Here is a 20867-nt window from a genome sequence, read left to right on the forward strand (position 1 = left end):
TGGTATACGGGAAAAAATCTACTATTGATGTAAATATTTTTGTATACGAAATTTACTATTGATCCAAATATTTTTGTAAATGATACCTAACAAAAATGAAGTCTGTATATGGGAAAAAAATCTATTATTGACCTAAATATTTTTATATATAAGAAATGGTATTTATGATCAAATATTTTTGATCCAAAAATGGTATACGGGAAATAATATATTATTGATCTAAATATTTTAATATACGAAAATTTAATATTGATCCAAATATTTTTGTAAATGATACCTAAGCAAAAATATTATTTGTATACGGAAAAAAATCTATTATTTACGAAAATTGGTATTTATGACCTAAATATTTTTTATTCAAAAATGGTACACGGGAAAAAATTTGTTATTGATCTAAATAGTTTTATATACGAAATTTACTATAAATCCAAATATTTTTGTAAATGATACCTAACAAAAATAAAGTCTGTATATGGGAAAAAAATCTATTATTGATCTAAATATTTTATGATCAAATATTTTTGATCCAAAAATGGTATACGGAAAAAAATCTATTATTGATCTACATTTTTTTATATACGAAATAATCAATTATTTATCTTTTTTTTTCTTTTCTTTTTTAACATTTTTATTTAAAATAAATGATGTATCCAAATTCGCATAACCGAATAGAACCGGTGCGTATGCACGGGTTTGTTACTAGTTTTTAATCCTAAAAGAAAACATTTTTTTACTTTATAAAAAATAAATTAAGAAAATTTTAATATTCACTTTAAAAAAATCATTTTAAAAATAAACAAAAATATTTTAAAATTAAAACAAACGTCTAGTTAAAAATTAAGAGGAAAGTAGTTCATTAAACCCACAAGCAAACTCCACCAACAAATAAGACAAGCAAGCCTCAGAATCCACCGGACACTTGTTCCATTTTGATTGACCGACACTCCGCGTAACCCAACAGCAAACTCTCAGGCCCTGCCTCTGTCTACTTAACAATATCATAATCATACCACTCCTTAATCTTCTCTAAAAACACAGTTTAAGAAGTAAAACCTTTTTTCTATTAAAAACCAAACGAACACGCATGAAACACACGCACTCTCATAATTGGACAATCACAACATAAACTACACATGCAGTGTTTCACACGCGCTCTGAGAAAGAATCTCTTTACCCAGTAGTGGTGGTAGCAGTGAAGTTAATCTTTAATTAAAGAAAAACACAAACCATGGTTAAGGAAGTTGGGTTTATTTACTGTGTCAGGTTTGGTAGCAATTAATGTAATGTTATCTACTAAATGTATCACTGATATCTCGAAAAAAAGACGTGTCTGTGTCTGTGTGTCAGACACATGTATTCACGTTTAATTAATTTATTTTTTAAAATTATTATTATTGTCGTTGTATCAGTGTCGAGATCGTGTTGAAAGTGTCCCGGTATAATGTTGTAATATAATGTCATCATACATCAGTGAGAGAGTGAGTGAATAAATGAATGAATTGAAGTTGTTTTGTTTGTACAAAGACATCCTATTTGTCGTTTGTTGGTTGGTTTTGTAATGTAAAAATTATCATTATGATGAATCAACTAAAAACCCTTTCTGTTTTTCTAGACAAAAAGTAGTAAAAGTTATTCTCACTTCACATACACCATTGTGAGTGTGATTTTGACATAGAACAAGATTCTTTCGTCTATGTATCTTCTCCAACTAACATTCATTCAAGGTTATTACCAATCCTTTTCATTCCTCTTCTAATACTCTTCTTCCTCTTCTGTTTCTTCATTCAATTAATCTCTGGTAGTGGTAGTTCATATTTATATCATTATTGTTATTTCTGTTATTATATTACTATAAGATTTCTTCAAATTGTTAAATCTGTGTTTTTCTGAATATAGTTTCTAATATGGTAAAAGTATTTGGACTCTGTCAAATTCATGCAAAGTACTTTTTGTACATTGCTAGTTTTGGTGTATGAGTGATGATGGTGTTTGATATGTTATCAGATTTGTGAAATTGATGTTTTGTTTACTGTGTTTTTGTAGGATTGTGACTGTGAGTGAGTGAGTGAGAGAAATGGCTTCAAGGTCATATTCCAATTTGTTAGATCTTACTTCATGTGGCTCGCCGTCGTCTTTCGGTCGGGAGAAGAAGAGGCTTCCTAGAGTTGCAACTGTTGCTGGAGTGTTGTCTGAGTTAGATGATGAAACAAATACCAGTGTTGGCTCTGATGCTCCTTCTTCTGTTTGTCAAGAAAGGATGATTATTGTTGGTAACCAGCTTCCTTTGAAGGCGCAAAGGAAAGAGGAGAATGGTAAGTGGGAGTTTACTTGGGATGAGGATTCACTTCTTTTACAGCTGAAAGATGGTCTTGGTGATGATGTCGAAACGATCTATATCGGTTGTCTTAAAGAAGAGATTGATCCAATTGAGCAAGATGATGTTGCTCAGTACTTGCTTGATAATTTCAAGTGTGTACCGACTTTTCTCCCTCCTGAGCTTTTTACTAAATTCTATCATGGTTTTTGTAAGCAGCATCTTTGGCCTTTGTTTCATTACATGCTTCCGCTTTCGCCTGATCTTGGTGGTCGATTCGATCGATCCCTTTGGCAGGCTTATGTTTCTGTCAACAAGATTTTTGCTGATAAAGTGATGGAAGTCATTAACCCTGATGAGGACTTTGTTTGGGTTCATGACTACCACTTGATGGTTCTACCAACTTTTTTGAGAAAGAGATTTAACCGGGCGAGGTTAGGATTCTTTCTTCATAGTCCTTTTCCGTCTTCTGAGATATACCGAACGCTTCCGGTTAGGGATGAACTTCTTAGAGCCCTTCTGAATTCTGACCTTATAGGGTTTCATACTTTTGACTATGCTAGACATTTTCTCTCCTGCTGCAGTAGAATGCTAGGGATTGCTTATCAATCCAAGCGAGGATATATCGGTCTTGAGTACTATGGAAGAACTGTTAGCATTAAGATTCTTCCGGTTGGTATTCATATAGGTCAGCTTGAATCAGTCATGAATCTTTCCGAGACAGAAAGCAAGGTTGCCGAGTTAAGAAATCGATTCAAAGGTCAAACTGTTATGCTTGGGGTAGATGACATGGATATCTTCAAAGGAATCAGCTTAAAACTTCTGGCCATGGAACAACTGCTTTTACAACATGCTGATAAGAGAGGAAAAGTTGTTCTGGTTCAAATCGCAAACCCTGCTAGAGGCCGCGGAAAGGATGTGCAAGAAGTGCAGTGTGAAACTTATGCAACAGTGAAAAGGATAAATGACACATTCGGAAGGCCTGGATACACACCCGTCATCTTGATCGATACAACACTCCAGAGTTACGAGCGGATAGCTTATTATGCAATTGCGGAATGCTGTCTTGTTACAGCTGTAAGAGATGGGATGAACCTTATACCCTATGAGTATATCATTTGTAGACAAGGAAATGAGAAAATAGACGAGATCTTAGGAATAAGCTCGACTATCCATAAGAAGAGTATGTTGGTGGTGTCTGAGTTCATCGGTTGCTCTCCATCGTTAAGCGGCGCAATTCGTGTGAATCCATGGAATATTGATGCTGTTGCTGAAGCTATGGATTCTGCATTAATGGTCCCGGAGTCTGAAAAACAAATGAGGCACGAGAAACATTATAGGTACGTTAGTACACACGATGTTGCATATTGGGCTCGTAGCTTCTTGCAGGACCTTGAAAGAGCTTGTAGGGATCATCTGAGAAGGAGATGCTGGGGGATTGGCTTTGGTTTAGGATTTCGAGTAATTGCTTTGGATCCAAACTTTAGAAAACTATCCGTGGAACATATTGCTTCAGCTTATAAAAGGACAAAGCACCGAGCAATTCTTTTGGATTACGATAGTACTATGGTGCAGCCTGGATCAATTAGTACAACACCTAATGCTGAATCTGTCGGCATCTTGAACAGCTTGTGCAGTGACACCAAGAATTGTGTTTTCCTTGTAAGTGGAAAGGAGAGAAAGACTCTTACCGAATGGTTTTCTTCCTGCGAGAAACTCGGACTCGCTGCAGAACACGGCTATTTCGTGAGGTATGTTATGTTACATTTCCTTGTGTTATGCTGCTTATGCATGTGTTATGTGGCGACTGTAAGCTGACGAGTTTTATACCTTTTTTTCCAGGACAAGTCATACTGAAGAATGGGAAGCTTGTGTTTCTGTGCCTGATTTCGACTGGAAACAGATTGCTGAGCCAGTTATGCAGTTATATACAGAAACTACTGATGGTTCTAACATAGAGTCCAAAGAGAGTGCTCTTGTTTGGAATTACGAATTTGCAGACCGAGATTTCGGTTCATGCCAAGCTAAGGAGCTTCTTGATCATCTAGAAAGTGTTCTCGCCAATGAGCCTGTTTCAGTTAAAAGTGGCCCAAACATTGTGGAAGTTAAACCTCAGGTCAGTAATAAAAAGCCGTCTTTCCACTTATATTGAGATCAATTATATTTAGTTGAAGACCTGAAAGTAGTTTGTATATGAAACACCACCACATACACAAACACGACTTGAAGTAGTTTGTATATGAAACACCAACACATACACAAACACGATATTGACACGGAGACATAGACACTAGAATAATTTAAGAAAATAGAAATGTTTGAATGTAAGCACACAACTCGGGTCATATGTCAGTGTCTGATAACATGTGTTGAACACGGGACACATTTTCAACTTGAAGTATTGATGCTACATTTTTGGTGCAGGGTGTGAGTAAGGGTATTGTAGCGGAACGTCTTCTGATAACAATGCAACAAAAGGGAGTGATTCCGGATTTTGTTCTATGCATTGGTGATGACAGATCGGACGAAGACATGTTTGGAGTAATAACAAGTGCAAGGGCATCGCTATCGCCTATTGCTGACGTGTTTCCTTGTACTGTTGGTCAGAAACCAAGCAAGGCAAAGTATTACTTGGAAGACACAAGTGAGATTATGAGGATGTTGCAGGGACTTGCCAATGCTTCTGAGCAAAGTGCTGCTAGAAGTCCTTCCCAGTTTGCTCACAATTAAGCTTTTCTAATATATGTAGGAAACATATACTAATATCATTGGCTAAATTGTAGTATGTGTGAATACTTGGTTGGTTATCTTGTGCTGTATTTTTAGATCTGTTTTTATTTGTAATCCCAACATTGTTGCTACTACTGATTGTATTTATGTTGTTGATGGTTAATTTAGACAATAGAAATAATTTTTAAATGAGATTATGTTGATGATAATAGAGCAATAAAATGTTATAAATATGAATGTTGCATAGAATTCTTAATTAGATCTTGATGCATTTAGCGTACGTGTTAGTGGAATGACTTTACTTTTCCTTAATGCATAGTTTTGGGGCATTATATAAGCCAAAATTACAAATGTGTTTGTGCGTGCAATTTACATAATGTTTATGTTTGATTCATATTTTGTGAATATCTTAGATTATTTTGACATATGTAACATGTACGTAATATGTGCATATGTGTGGAATGACATTTTTTTTCTTTTCCTCCATGCATAATTTTGAGCTAAACCTGGTAGTGCCAAAATGGAATAAATTATAAAATGAAATCAGAATTGGTAAAAGATATTTTGTCAAATAAGGATTTGTATTGAAGCTGAAAGATATTTTGTACGTGTAGTTTACACAATGGGCTTGGATCGATATATATTACATGATTACACCTCATATATTTCTCAAAAATGTTATAAAAATTCAATTTGGCCCCTCTCTTAGAAATAAGCATTCGGACGCGCTAATATTTAGAAGTAGGGCTGACAATGAACTGAAAGAACTCAAAAATAGTTCAGAATTCAGTTTAACTATTAAACTGATGAACTAGGTTAGTGAACCATATGAGTTGAATATGAGTGAAAAATTATGTTCCTTAACTAAATAAGCTGAACTTCAACTATACATACTTCAACTCGTTAGGTTCATGAGTCAACTCGATTATATATGAGAAATATTATATTATCTTTAAGAGTAGGTTTAAAGACTTATTCCAATTTTTACCCATTTATTTTCTTTTAATCTAACATTTTAATTGACAATTATATGCTTAAGTGAGCAAAATATTTCTTAAAATAATTATACAAATAAAACCAACAGTTTTTGAATTATTTGATTTTTGAGACAAAGTTAAATTCTAATCTAATAACTTTTATTTTATTTCAATATTATCTTTTTAAAAAAAATATTAATTAAAATGTCAAATATATATAAAAAAAAATTGACTAAAAAATGAAGGGGAAGAGAAGGCTTTCGAAAATGAATTTTTTTAAAAATATAGAAAAATATTTGACATTTTTAAAAAAAATGATGTTGTATAAAACCATCAAATAGTATTTATTATTTATTGTATTTTTAATTTTCTGAATATTATAATAACATAAAAGATATTTGAAAATTTTATGTAAGCCTTCCGAAACCTTAAAAAATCCTCCTTCAATACAAATTTGAGTTTCTCCAAATTAGGAGATTTTTGGTATTATGAAGAAAAATAAACTCTCATAAACCCTCCAACTAAAATATTTTTATTCTTTTCACACAATCCTTCTTATTTTTCAAAATTTTCTCCTCCCTCCCCTTCCAAACTCCCAAACAAAACCTTAATGATTTGTTGGTTTGCAATTAGTCCTTAGAGGACCATCTTATCCATTTACAATTGATTTTTCTAACAATATTATAAACTAATTGTTTTCAAATAAACCTAAGTGTGCATTTGTCCTCCCAAAAGTAGAATATACACTTATCCTCCCAAAAGTAGAATATCTTGGCCATTTCATTTCAGATGGTGTTTCTACTGATCTCACAAAATTCAAGTTGTGAATTCTTGGTCACTCTTTAATACCATTAAACAATTGAGAAGGTTTTTAGGTCTGACTAGCTATTATCGTAGGTTTGTGAAGGATTTTGGCAAAATTGCCAAACATTTAACCAATCTTTTGAAGAAAGACAATTTCCTATGGAACGATGAGGCAACACGGGCATTTATTCAATTGAAACAAGCTCAGGTATTGTTGGCTTAGAATTTCGACCTAGGTGACCTCAGTATATGAAAGAAGAGCTCAAGAGAACTTAGAGAGTCAAAGGAACATTTCGACACAATCCTTTCAGCTTAAAAGAAGTCGAAGCATTCAAGCGTGAGGTAAAGGTATGGACTTAGCGTTTTCTCAGAAATAATCAGTCTGGGATTTCGACGACAAAGATTGTCATATGTCTTCGACAGTAATATGTTGAGCTCCGATAAGAGCAACATAACTTTTTTTTAGACTTATCCAAAAGTACCGTGGATACAAATCCAAGGGCGAAATGCATGCAGCGAAGACGTGTTAACTTCTAGGGCGAAAGCCGTTGAAGGGAATTTATCTATGAATTAATATAAATAGGAGTTCCAGTGTTAGGATTCAGTGTGTCAAAATCATTACAGAAACTCACAAACTCAAAGTATCCTAGCGTTAAGAGAGAAAAGAGTCATTTGAGCGTGTATGATCCTAAGCAACATGTTATTTACACTAAGTAAATTTCCTTTATTTTAACTTGGTTTGTGCATTTTATTTTTATCTTTTTTCCTTACTGTTTACAAAGATTTCGACCAAGTTGAAATCCTTCATTTTCTACAAAACATTACATTTCAAACTTAGTAGAAATCATAATAGAATTCACTTGACACAAAACACTTAAACAAAGTCACAAATATTTATGCACATATATCCCAGGATCAACTAATCGATTCTGCAAGTAACCATTTTTAAAAGACTAGTGCTTATTTACTAAATTTCACAGTAAACAAACTGGCACGCCCAGTGGGACCTATTTGTGCATTAAATTCATAAGTAGATTCTTTACAAAAAAAAGTGTGTATTTGTTACACAATATTGTCAGTTCTTCGTTTGTGAAATATTGTTGGTTATATGCACTTAAGAAGTGGTAAAAAAACTATTAGAAATGGCACGTCCACCGTCAAGAAATGTCCCACCTCCTCAAAACGACCACCAAAACACAAAAGGACAAGCGAATGTACCATCGCAGAATGCAGTGGGAACATTGAATGTTTGAGGAGAAATTTCCTCCGACATCAATCAGATAAATAATTTGACTTCCCCACAAATGGACAACTCACATACTCTATCAAGTATTGAGGTTGTCCGTTCTACATACCTAGTCTCAACATGTCTTGGCATGTTCACAGTTCTCATCTCAGAACCATTTCTTTGAACTCTGAACCTACTATGCACGATGACATTAACAGCTTGGTTCCTGAAAGTAACCTTTATCCTCATTCTCTCGATCTTCTATTGAGTATACTATTGAACCCATAACTGACTCAATTAAAAAATCTACATGACATTAATAATTGTGCTCCCAGTTCATACATTATACCTTAGTGTGACATCTCCACAAATGACTCCTCTCATAATGAATACCATAATTTTGAAACTCATAAACACCAAACCCGTTAAATTGAAATCCATACAAACTCCAAAGTTCAAACTTAAAATCTATAAAGAAAAAAATGTTTCTCTTAACTATTAAATCCTCTTCAACAATCATTTGGCATATTATGTTAATAGTCAAATTTGAATTATATACCTTTTTTGTCAAACTCAGTTTTTTGTACATGTTCTATAGAGCTCTAAAAATGATGTACAATGGTTTATAATCCGAAAACAATTGCAAGAATTTGAATCATACACAAAACAAGTGCAAGAATATTGCTAGTGGGATAAGAATCTTTGTATAATACAGGGTATTCCTTATATGAGTGTATTGTGAGTCCAAATGTTGTTCCACAGGCAGGACATTTGCGGTGTCGGAGTTCAAGATTTCTTTGTATGCATGGACTGTAAAATAGATTATAGCACTTTAAAATCACAATGCAGATCAAACTCCCAACTTAATTTAACTACATAAAAAGCATAAACTACAGTTGGATAAGTTGGCCTGTTTTTACCTCTTTTGGGCGGTCAGAACAGACAGTACACTTGATCATGCTCTTGCAAAATCTTATTTCTTCCACAAGTTGTTGTACTGCGGTCTCTCCAGTTTCAGTTTTCAACCGAGCAATTTGGTTATTCAATAAAGGTAGTTCTTCCTCAAGCTTCTTCCGTAAACTCCTGCATGACATGATTGGAAAAGCATTTGTTGAACCAATTGAAATTCACATGAGGTAATCATTTTCCAAAATCCACCATATCATAATATTAACACAAATTTTATTGGACGGCTAAAAAATAAAAAATACCTTTCACTATGCAACTCCTTTTCAAAAGCATCTACATCTTTCTGAATTAGGTTGTATTCTTTTTCTGAGGATGAAGCAATAGACATGAGCACCTTTAGCCCCTTCTCGGCATCAGCCAATTCCCTCCAGTCAAACACTAAGGCGGCTGCAAGGTGTTTTTCCCCTCTTGAGGAAATTTAGCAGCTTTCAGATAGAAGACATTCTATCTGTTGGATTCACAATTATTTATAATAGTAAGTAGCAGCAAAGTTGTTTTTGCAAAACATCAAAATAAAATATACAAGTAGCTAAGCAACAGGGGAAACATAACCTTTTCTACAGTACTTGCAAGATTTTTCTTTGAAATTTCTATCAAAGAATTAATACGATTAAGAGCAACTGCTAAATCTTGCTTTTCAGACAGTAGTGCGCTGTGGAATTGTTTTGCCTTCGCAAGCTGCAAAAATTGTGCAATATGATGAGAACAATAACCTACGCATTCTAGAAGTCTTGAAAGGGAAAACAATAACGTTTACAATAACTAGTGATGCGAAAATATACCTTGATATTGTCATTGACCCTCACAGCCACCTGCTACAACATATGTTGGTGCTCTTCATATTTTTGATTAAAAGTCTACATGAAACTGTAGGGGTGTTCGCGGTGCGGTTTGGTTCGGTTTTGAGCATAAAAGTCATCCTAACCGCGAGATAAAAATGCATGCGGTTCGGTTTGGTTTGGTTAATTTTTAAAAAGTCATCCAAACCAAACCAAACCAAACCAATGCGGTTGAGATCGGTTCGGTGGGCTGCGGTTTACACCATAAAATAAAAATGTACTGAAATAAAAAAAGGAAAATAATTCATTCTTCCATACATATATAACATATATTACAGTACCATTAAAAAAAAAATTTTCATACTAATTACACAAAAACAATTCATTCCTCCATACATGTATTTTACACCAAAATTACTACCATATAAGTGTATCATGTATTTTACAGTACCATACTATGTATTTTACATATACTACATACTAAATTATTAATATAACTTCAATTATTCATACTACATACTATATACAGTTTTTCATACTAATAAACTACATACTAACTAATAAACTACATACTACATATACAAGTATCAAATAACTTCAGTTTTAAATATTAATACAACATTACAACTTCAGGACTAAATATTATCAGTACTACATATACACCAAATGCTTCTCTAGAATGAGTGAGAGAGAAATCAGAGAATGAAGTTGAAATGTTGAAAAGGAAGGAAGAATGAAGGAATAGTGAGTCACGTGACATGAGTTTTTACAGTATTGCAATTGGATTAGAAATATAATAAATTAATTATAGAAATTCAAAAGTTTAGTTAAATATGCGGTTCGGTTCGGTTTGGTTCAGTTTTGTAACATGAAAACCGCAAACCGAACCGAACCGTGCGGTTCGGCCCAAAAATCATCCAAAACTATCCAAACCAAACGCGGTTTTTGCGGTTTTCGATTTGGATTGGTTCGGTTTGCGATTTTCCTTTTGGATTGGTTCGAATACGATCACCCCTACATGAAAGAGTTTTATTTGTAAACATGGAAGAGAGTGTTGCGTATGAGTATGACACTTTTCTGTTTGGTGCATTTATAAAACATTAAAAAATGTGACATATTATACTAAACGTTGGTTAATTGTTATTTTTTAAAATTCTACCATAACCATACTAGCAAGTATGTGAAGAAACAAACCTTATAACGATTGAGCACAGAGCAAAGAGCACCCATTGCAAGCCAAACTCTCCATCGTTTATCCTCTGCAAGTGCTACTATAATCGGTACTCGAGATGTTTCAAGCACCTGTAATAATAGGTAGATCAATATTATTTTGAATATTTGCTTCAGTAAGTAACTATGAAAAATAAAAAATGAACCTGGTTCAGTTGATAATCAACAAGCACATTAGTAAATGCTTGGCGAGTATTCCGCACTGCCGCTGCAACACTCCAAAGCTTAAGTTTTTTACTTTTCGTGACCTATAGGTGAGGTATCTAAATCTTTCCCCGCAATTTTCCCGTGGTCGTTGTGGACAACTGATCCATTGAACTTTATTTCGCGCCATGCAGATTTTAACTTGGAAAAAGTGTTGGTCATGTGAAGGGCCTAAACAATTCAACTCCAGATCTACTGGTCCGATATTTAGTACATGATTACGTAAGTAAGTTGTAATTACATGTTTGATCCGCTCTTTGTAATAAAATATATTCTTGGGAGTTGGAGTTAATCCCTGGGAAAAATATGCCTAGATGCCAAAGCTCGAAAAAATCCAGCATAATGTAGGTCTCTAACACAAAGTGTATATACTCAGCACAATTTAAGTTTGGGCATGCTCCATGAACATGCCACTCCCGCTCCCAGAACTGTCGATTTTGAATCACAATACTACCCCGGTGAATTCTCATTGATTCTTCCAAATAGTGTGGAATCTAGATATTTGAAAATTAATTAAAAATTAAACTATATAAACAATATTTTACCATATTCATTCTCAATTGGATTGAAATAGATTGAAATCGTTACCCGGGATTCGGGCGGGTAGAACAAATGTGCTTCTGGTGCAGCTACTGGACAATTTCTTGGAAGATCTTGATCGTGTAACTCAGTTGGCTAAGTTCAATGGATAATAAACCGGTTCCCTGGTGGTTCCACCATACAGCGTCAGGTCCAATAACAATATGTCGGAGCCCGTAGCTGAGCATGGACATAATGGTTGAAATTGTTTGCATTGAGGGAAAGCAACGAAAAGATGATGAACACGATTCCCGCATAACTCATGGTTTTCGATTTCACAAAAGTCTAATGAAATTTTGAGACTAGGGTTTAAAGCTTTATTTGACTACGCGATTTCGATGAACACGATTCCCGTGTAACTCATGGTTTTCGATTTCACGAAACTCTGATGAAATTTTGAGACTAGGGTTTAAAGGTTTATTTGACTACGCGATTTCGATGAACACAATTCCCGCGTAACTCATGGTTTTCGATTTCACGAAACTCTGTTGAAATTTTGAGACTAAGGTTTAAAGTTTTATTTGACTAAGCGATTTCAATGAACACTATTCCTGCGTAACTCATGCTTTTCGATTTCACGAAACTCTGATGAAATTTTGAGACTAGGGTTATTTTGATGAACACGATTTACGCGTAACTCATGGTTTTTGTTTTCACGAAACTCTGATGAAATTTTGAGACTATGGTTTAAAAGTTTAATTTACGACGCGGTTTTGATGAACACGATTCCCGCGTAATTCATGGTTTTCGATTTCACGAAACTCTGATGAAATTTTGAGACTAGGGTATAAAGGTTTATTTGACTACGCAATTTCGATGAACACGATTCTCGGGTAACTCATGGTTCTCGAGATAATCGGTACTCGAGATGTTTCAAGCACCTGTAATAATAGGTTGATCAATATTATTTTTAGTATTTGTTCATAAGCAACTCAGATAATTAAAAAACGAAACTGGTTCAGTTGATAATCAACAGGCACATTAGTAAATGCTTGGGGAGTACTCCGCAATGTCGCTGCAACACCCCAAAGCTTATGTTTCTTACTTTGTCGTCACCTATAGGTGAGGTATCTAAATCTTTCCCCGCAATTTACCCGTGGTCGTTGTGGACAACTAATCCATTAAACTCTATTTCACGCCATGTAGATTTTTGCTTGGAGGAAATGTTGGTCATGTGAAGATCCTTAACAATTCAACTCCAGTTCTACTGGTCTGATATTCAGTACACGATTATGTAAGTAAGTTGTTATTACACGTTCAATCCGCTCTTTGTAATAATATATTCTTGGGAGTTGGTGATAATCCATGGGAAAAATATGCCTAGATGCCAAAGCTCGAAAAATATCCAGCATAATGTGGGTCTCTAACACAAAGTGTATATACTCAGCACAATTTAAATTTGAGCATGCTCCATGAACATGCCACTCCCGCTCCCAGAACTGTCGGTTTTGCATCACAATATTACCCTAGTGAATTCTCATTAATTCTTCCAAATGGTGTGGAATCTAGATATTTGGAAATAAATTAAAAATTAAACTATAAAAACAATATTTTACCATATTCATTCACAAATCGATTGAAATAGATTGAAATCGTTACCCGGGATTCAGGAGGCTAGAACAAATGTGCTTCCGTTGCAGGCACTGGACAATTTCTTGGAAGATCTTGATCGTGTAACTCAGTTGGCCATGTTCCATGGGTAATAAACCGGTTCTCCGGTGGTTCCACCATACAGCGTCTGGTCCAATAACAATATGTCGGAGCCCATAGCTGAGCATGGACATAGTGGTTGAAATCGTTTGCATTGAGGGAAAGCAACGAAAAGACGATGAACATGATTCCCGCGTAACTCATGGTTTTCAATTTCACGAAATTCTGATGAAATTTTAAGACTAGGGTTTAAAGCTTTATTTGACTACGCGATTTCGATGAACAAGATTCCCGCGTAACTCGTGGTTTTCGATTTCATAAAACTCTGATGAAAATTTGAGACTAGGGTTTAAAGGTTAATTTAACTACGCAGTTTCGATGAACACGATTCCCGCGTAACGCATGGTTTTCGATTACACAAAACTGATGAAATTTTTAAACTAGGGTTTAAAGGTTTATATGACTACGCGATTTCGATGAATATGATTCCCGCGTAACTCATGGTTTTCAATTTCACGAAACTCTGATGAAATTTTTAGACTATGGTTTAAAGGTTTATATGACTACGCGATTTCGATGAATATGATTCCCGCGTAACTCATGGTTTTCAATTTCACGAAACTCTGATGAAATTTTGAGACTAGGGTTTAAAGGTTAATTTGACTATGCGATTTCGATGAACCCGATTCCCGCGTAACTCATGATTTTCGATTTCACGAAACTCTGATGAAATTTTGAGACTAAGGTTTAAAGCTTTATTTGAGTACTCGATTTCGATGAACACGATTCTTGCGTAACTCATGGTTTTCGAATACACGAAACTCTGATGAAATTTTGAGACTAGGAATTAAGGGTTTATTTAACTACGTGATTTCGATGAACACGATTCCCGCGTAACTCATGGTTTTAGTTTTCATGAAACTCTGATGAAATTTTGAGACTAGGGGTGAAAGCTTTATTTGACTACGCGACTTCGATGAACACGATTCTCACGTAACTCATGGTTCTTGAGATAATCGGTACTCGAGATGTTACAAGCACCTGTAATAATAGGTTGATAAATATTAATTTGAATATTTATTCAGAACTAACTTTGAAAATTAGAAAAGAACCTGGTTCAGTTGATAATCAACAGGAACATTAGTAAATGGCGAGTACTCCGCACTGTCGCTACAACACTCCAAAGCTTATGTTTCTTACTTTGTCATGACCTATAGGTGAGGTATCTAAATCTTTCCCCGCAATTTCCCCGTGGTCGTTGTGGACAACTGATCCATCAAACTCTATTTCGCGCCATGCAGATTTTAGCTTGGAGGAAGTGTTGGTCATGTGAAGGGCCTACACAATTCAATTCTAGTTCTACTGGTCCGATATTCAGTACACGATTACGTAAGTAAGTTGTTATTACACATTCGATCCGCACTTTGTAATAATTTATTCTTGGGAGTTGGTTATAATCCCTGGGAAAAAATGCCTAGATGCCAAAGCTCGAAAAATGTCCAGCATAATGTGGGTCTTTACCACAAAGTGTATATACTCAGCACAATTTAAGTTTGAGCATGCTCCATGAACATGCCACTCCCGCTCCTAAAACTGTCGGTTTTGCACCACAATACTACCCCAGTGAATTCTAATTAATTCTTCCAAATGGTGTGTAATCAAGATATTTGGAAATTAAATAAAAATTAAACTATAAAACAATATTTTACCATATTCATTCACAAATGGAATGAAATAGATTGAAATCGTTACCCGAGAATCAGGCGGGTAGAACAAATGTGCTTCCGTTGCAGCTACTGGACAATTTCTTGGAAGATCTTAATCGAGTAACTCAGTTGGCCAAGGTCCATGGGTAATAAACCGGTTCTCCGGTGGTTCCACCCTACAGCGTCCGATCCAGTAACAATATGTCGGAGCCCATAGCTGAGCATGGATATAGTGGTTGAAATCGTTTGCATTGACGGAAAGCAACGAAAAGACGATGAACACGATTCCCGCATAACTCATGGTTTTCGATTTCACGAAACTCTGATGAAATTTTGAGACTAGGGTTTAAAGCTTTGTTAGACTACGCGATTTCGATGAACACAATTCCCGCGTAACTCATGGTTTTTGATTTCACGAAACTCTGATGAAATTTTGAGACTAGGGTATAACGCTTTATTTGACTACGCGATTTCGATGAACATGATTTCTGCGTAACTAATGGTTTTTGATTTCACGAAACTCTGATGAAATTTTGAGACTAGGGTTTAAAGCTTTATTTGAGTACGCGATTTCGATGAACACTATTCCTGCGTAACTCATGATATTCGATTTCACGAAACTCTGATGAAATTTTTAGACTAGGGTTTAAAGATTTATTGGACTACGCGATTGCAATTAACGCGATTCACGCTTAAAGTTTTATTTGACTATGCGATTTGATGAACAGGATTCCCGCGTAAATCATTGTTTTCGATTTCACGAAACTTTGATGAAATTTTGAGACTAGGGTTTAAAGCTTTACTTGACTACGCGATTTCGATGAACAAGATTCCCGCGTAACTCATGGTTTCCGATTTTATGAAACTCTGATAAAATTTTGAGACTAGGGTTTAAAGGTTTATTTGACTACGCGATTTCGATGAACACGATTCTCACGTAACTCATGGTTTTCGATTTCACGAAACTCTAATGAAATTTTGAGACTAGGGTTTAAAGCTTTATTTGACTACGCGATTTCGATGAACACGATTCCCGCATAACTCATGATTTTCGATTTCAAAAAACTCTGATGAAATTTTGAGACTAGGGTTTAAAGGTATATTTAACTACGCGATTTCGATGAACACGATTTCTGCATAACTCATGTTTTTGATTTCACGAAACTCTGATGAAATTTTGAGACTAGGGTTTAAAGCTTTATTTGACTACGCGATTTCGATGAACACGATTCCTGCGTAACTCATGATTTTCGATTTCATGAAACTCTGATGAAATTTTGAGACTAGGGTTTAAAGGTTTATTTGACTACGCGATTGCGATTAACGCGATTCCCGCGTGACTCATGGTTTTTTCGATTTCGTGAAACTTTGATGAAAATTTGAGACTAGTGTTTAAAGCTTTATTTCACTACGCTATTTTGATGAATACGATTCCCGCTTAACTCATGGTTTTCGATTTCATTAAACTCTGATGAAATTTTGACACTAGGGTTTAAAGCATTATTTGACTACGCGATTTCGATGTACACGATTCCTGCGTAACTCATGGTTCTCGAGATAATCGGTACTCGAGTTGTTTCAAGCACTAGTAATAATAGGTTGATCAATATTATTTTGAATATTTGTTCAGAAGTATCTGTGAAAATTAAAAAACGAACCTGGTTCAGTTGATAATCAACAGGCACATTAGTAAATGCTTGGCGAGTAATCTGCAATGCCGCTGCAACACTCCAAAGCTTACGTTTCTTACATTGTCATGACCTATAGGTGAGGTATCTAAATCTTTCCCCACAATTTCCCTGTGGTCGTTGTGGACAACTGATCCATTAAACTCTATTTCGCGCCATGCAGATTTTAGCTTGGAGGAAGTGTTGGTCATGTGAAGAGCCTAAACAATTCAACTCCAGTTATACTGGTCTGATATTTAGTACACTATTACGTAAGTAAATTGTTATTACACGTTCGATCCGCTCTTTGTAATAATATGTTCTTGGGAGTTGGTGATAATTCCTAGGAAAAATATGCCTTGATGCCAAAGCTCTGGAAATATCCAGCATAATGTGGGTCTCTAAAACAAAGTGTATATACTCAGCACGATTTAAGTATGAGCATGCTCCATGAACATGCCACTCCCGCTCCCAGAACTGTCGGTTTTGCATCATAATACTACCCCAGTGAATTCTCATTAATTCTTCCAAGTTGTGTGGAATCAATATATTTGGAAATAAATTAAAAATTAAACTATAAAACAATATTTTACCATATCCATTCACAAATGGATTGAAATAGATTGAAATCGTTACCCGGGATTCAAGCGGGTAAAACAAATGTGCTTCCGTTGCAGCTACTGGACAATTTATTGGAAGATCTTGATCGTGTAACTTAGTTGGCTAAGTTCAATGGCTAATAAACCGGTTCCCGGGTGGTTCCACCATACAGCGTCAGGTCCAATAACAATATGTCGAAGCCCGTAGCTGAGCATAGAGATAGTGGTTGAAATCGTTTGCATTGAGGGAAAGCAACGAAAAGACGATGAACACGATTCCCGCGTAACTCATGGTTTTTGATTTCAGGAAACTCTGATGAAATTGTGAGACTAGGGTTTAAAGCTTTATTTGACTACGTGATTTCGATGAACACGATTCCCGCGTAACTCATGGTTTTTGATTTCACGAAACTCTGATGAAATTTTGAGACTAGGGTTTAACGCTTTATTTGACTACGTGATTTCGATGAACACGATTCCCGCGTAACTCATGGTTTTTGATTTCACGAAACTCTGATGAAATTTTGAGACTAGGGTTTAAAGCTTTATTTGACTACGAGATTTTAATGAACACGATTCCCGCATAACTCATGGTTATTGATTTCATGAAACTTTGATGAAATTTTGAGACTATGGTTTAAAGGTTTATTTGACTACGCGATTTCGATGAACACGATTCCCGCGTACCTCATGGTTTTCGATTTCACAAAACTCTGATGAAATTTTGAGTCTAGGGTTTAAAGGTTTATTTGACTACGCGGTTTCGATGAACACGATTCCCGCGTAATGCATGGTTTTCGATTTCGCAAAACTCTAATGAAATTTTTAGACTAGGGTTTAAAGGTTTATATGACTACGCGATTTCGATGAATATTATTCCCGCATAACTCATGGTTTTAAATTTCACGAAACTTTGATGAAAATTTGAGACTAGGGTTTAAAGGTTTATTTGACTATGCGATTTCGATGAACCCGATTCTCGCGTAACTCATGGTTTTCGATTTTACGAAACTTTGATGAAATTTTGAGACTAAGGTTTAAAGCTTTATTTGACTACGCGATTTCGATGAACACAGGTCCCGCGTAACTCATGGTTTTCGATTTCACGAAACTCTGATGAATTTTTGAGACTAGGGTTTAAAGGTTTATTTAACTACGCGATATCGATGAACACGATTCCTGTGTAACTCATGGTTTTTCGTTTTCACGAAACTCTGATGAAATTTTAAGATTAGGGTTGAAAGCTTTATTTGACTACGCAATTTCGATGAACACGATTCCCACGTAACTCATGGTTCTCGAGATAATCAGTACTCGAGATGTTTCAAGCACCTATAATAATAAGTTGATCAATATTAATTTGAATATTTGTTCAGAAGTAACTTTGAAAATTAAAAAACGAACCTGGTTCAATTGATAATCAACAGGCACATCAGTAAATGCTTGGCGAGTACTCCGTAGTGCCGCTGCAACACTCCAAAACTTACGTTTCTTATTTTGTCATGACCTATAGGTGATGTATCTAAATCTTTCCCCGCAGTTTCCCCATGGTCGTTGTGGACAACTGATCCATTAAACTCTATTTCGCGCCATGCAGATTTTAGCTTGGCGGAAGTGTTGGTCATGTGAAGGGCCTAAACAATTCAACTCCAGTTCTACTGGTCCGATATTCGATACACAATTACGTAAGTAAGTTGTTATTACACGTTCAATCCGCTCTTTGTAATAATTTATTCTTGGGAGTTGGTGATAATCCCTGGGAAAATATGCCTAGATGCCAAAGCTCGAAAAATATCCAGCATAATGTGGGTCTCTACCACAAAGTGTATATATCAGCACAATTTAAGTTTGAGCATACTCCATGAACATGCCACTCCCGCTCCCAGAACTGTCGGTTTTGCACCACAATACTACCCCAGTGAATTCTCATTAATTCTTCCAAATGGTGTGGAATCAAGATATTTGGAAATAAATTAAAAATTAAACTATAAAACAATATTTTACCATATTCATTCAAAAATGGATTGAAATAGATTGAAATTGTTACCCGAGATTCAGGCGGGTAGAACAAATGTGCTTCTGTTGCAGCTACTGGACAATTTCTTGGAAGATCTTAATCGTGTAACTCAGTTGGCCAAGTTCCATGGGTAATAAACCTGTTCTCCGGTGGTTCCACCACACAGCTTCCGATCCAGTAACAATATGTCGGAGCCCATAGCTGAGCATGGACATAGTGGTTGAAATCCTTTGCATTGAGGGAAAGCAACGAAAAGACGATGAACACGATTCTCGCATAACTCATGGTTTTCGATTTCACGAAACTATGATGAAATTTTGAGACTAGGGTTTAAAGCTTTATTTGACTACGCGATTTCGATGAACACGATTCCCGCTTAACTCATGGTTTTTGATTTCACGAAACTCGGATGAAATTTTGAGACTAGGGTTTAAAGGTTTATTTGACTAGGCGATTTTAATGAACACGATTTCTGCGTAACTCATGGTTTTTGATTTCACGAAACTCTGATGAAATTTTGAGACTAGGGTTTAAAGCTTTTTTTTACAACGCGATTTCGATGAACACTATTCCTGCGTAACTCATGATTTTCGATTTTACGAAACTCTGATGAAATTTTGAGACTAGGGTTTAAAGGTTCATTTGACTACGCGATTGCAATTAAAGCGATTCCCGCGTAACTCATGGTTTTCGATTTCATGAAACTCTGATGAAATTTAGAGACTAGAGTTTAAAGTTTTATTTGACTATGCGATTTTGATGAACAGGATTCCCGCATAAATCTTGGTTTTCGATTTCACGAAACTCTGATGAAATTTTGAGACTTGGGTTTAAAGCTTTATTTGTCTACGCGATTTCGATGAAAACTATTCCTGCATAACTCAAGATTTTCGATTTTACAAAACTTTGATGAAATTTTGAGACTAGGTTTTAAAGGTTTATTTGACTACGTGATTGCAATTAACGCGATTCCCGCGTAACTCATGGTTTTTGATTTCATGAAACTCTAATGAAATTTAGAGACCAGGGTTTAAAGTTTTATTTGATTATGCGATTTTGATGAACATGATTCCCGCGTAAATCATGGTTTTCGATTTCACGAAACTCTAATGAAATTTTGAGACTAGGGTTTAAAGCTTTATTTGACTACGCGATATCGATGAACACGATTCTCGCGTAACTCATGACTCTCTCTTTCACGAAACTCTAATGAAATTTTGAGACTAGGGTATAAAGCTTTATTTGACTACGTGATTTAAATGAACACAATTCCCGCGTAACTCATTGTTTTCGATTTCACAAAACTCTGATGAAATTTTGAGACTAAGGTTTAAAGCTTTATTTGACTACGCGATTTTGATGAACACGATTCCTGCGTAACTCATGATTTTCGATTTCACAAAACTCTGATGAA

General features: G+C 35.4%; 1 protein-coding gene across 2 annotated transcripts; it reads left to right on the forward strand.

The window, feature by feature from the left end:
- Positions 1–1498: 1498 nt before the first annotated feature.
- On the forward strand, positions 1499–5236 carry LOC131642992 (alpha,alpha-trehalose-phosphate synthase [UDP-forming] 5-like). 2 transcript variants are annotated; one of them, XM_058913144.1, is made up of 4 exons: positions 1499–1798; positions 2044–4065; positions 4157–4430; positions 4739–5236. In XM_058913144.1, exons 2-4 carry the CDS (start codon positions 2075–2077, stop codon positions 5042–5044), a joined length of 2571 nt encoding a protein of 856 aa, XP_058769127.1. In that variant the 5' UTR covers positions 1499–1798; positions 2044–2074; the 3' UTR covers positions 5045–5236. The 2 variants fall into 2 exon arrangements, with proteins under 2 accessions (XP_058769127.1, XP_058769122.1); XM_058913139.1 differs by having other exon boundaries at positions 1501–1724.
- The last annotated feature ends 15631 nt before the right edge of the window (positions 5237–20867 follow it).

The sequence above is a fragment of the Vicia villosa genome, linkage group LG1 (assembly GCF_029867415.1).
Source record: "Vicia villosa cultivar HV-30 ecotype Madison, WI linkage group LG1, Vvil1.0, whole genome shotgun sequence".
Classification (NCBI taxonomy): domain Eukaryota; kingdom Viridiplantae; phylum Streptophyta; class Magnoliopsida; order Fabales; family Fabaceae; genus Vicia; species Vicia villosa.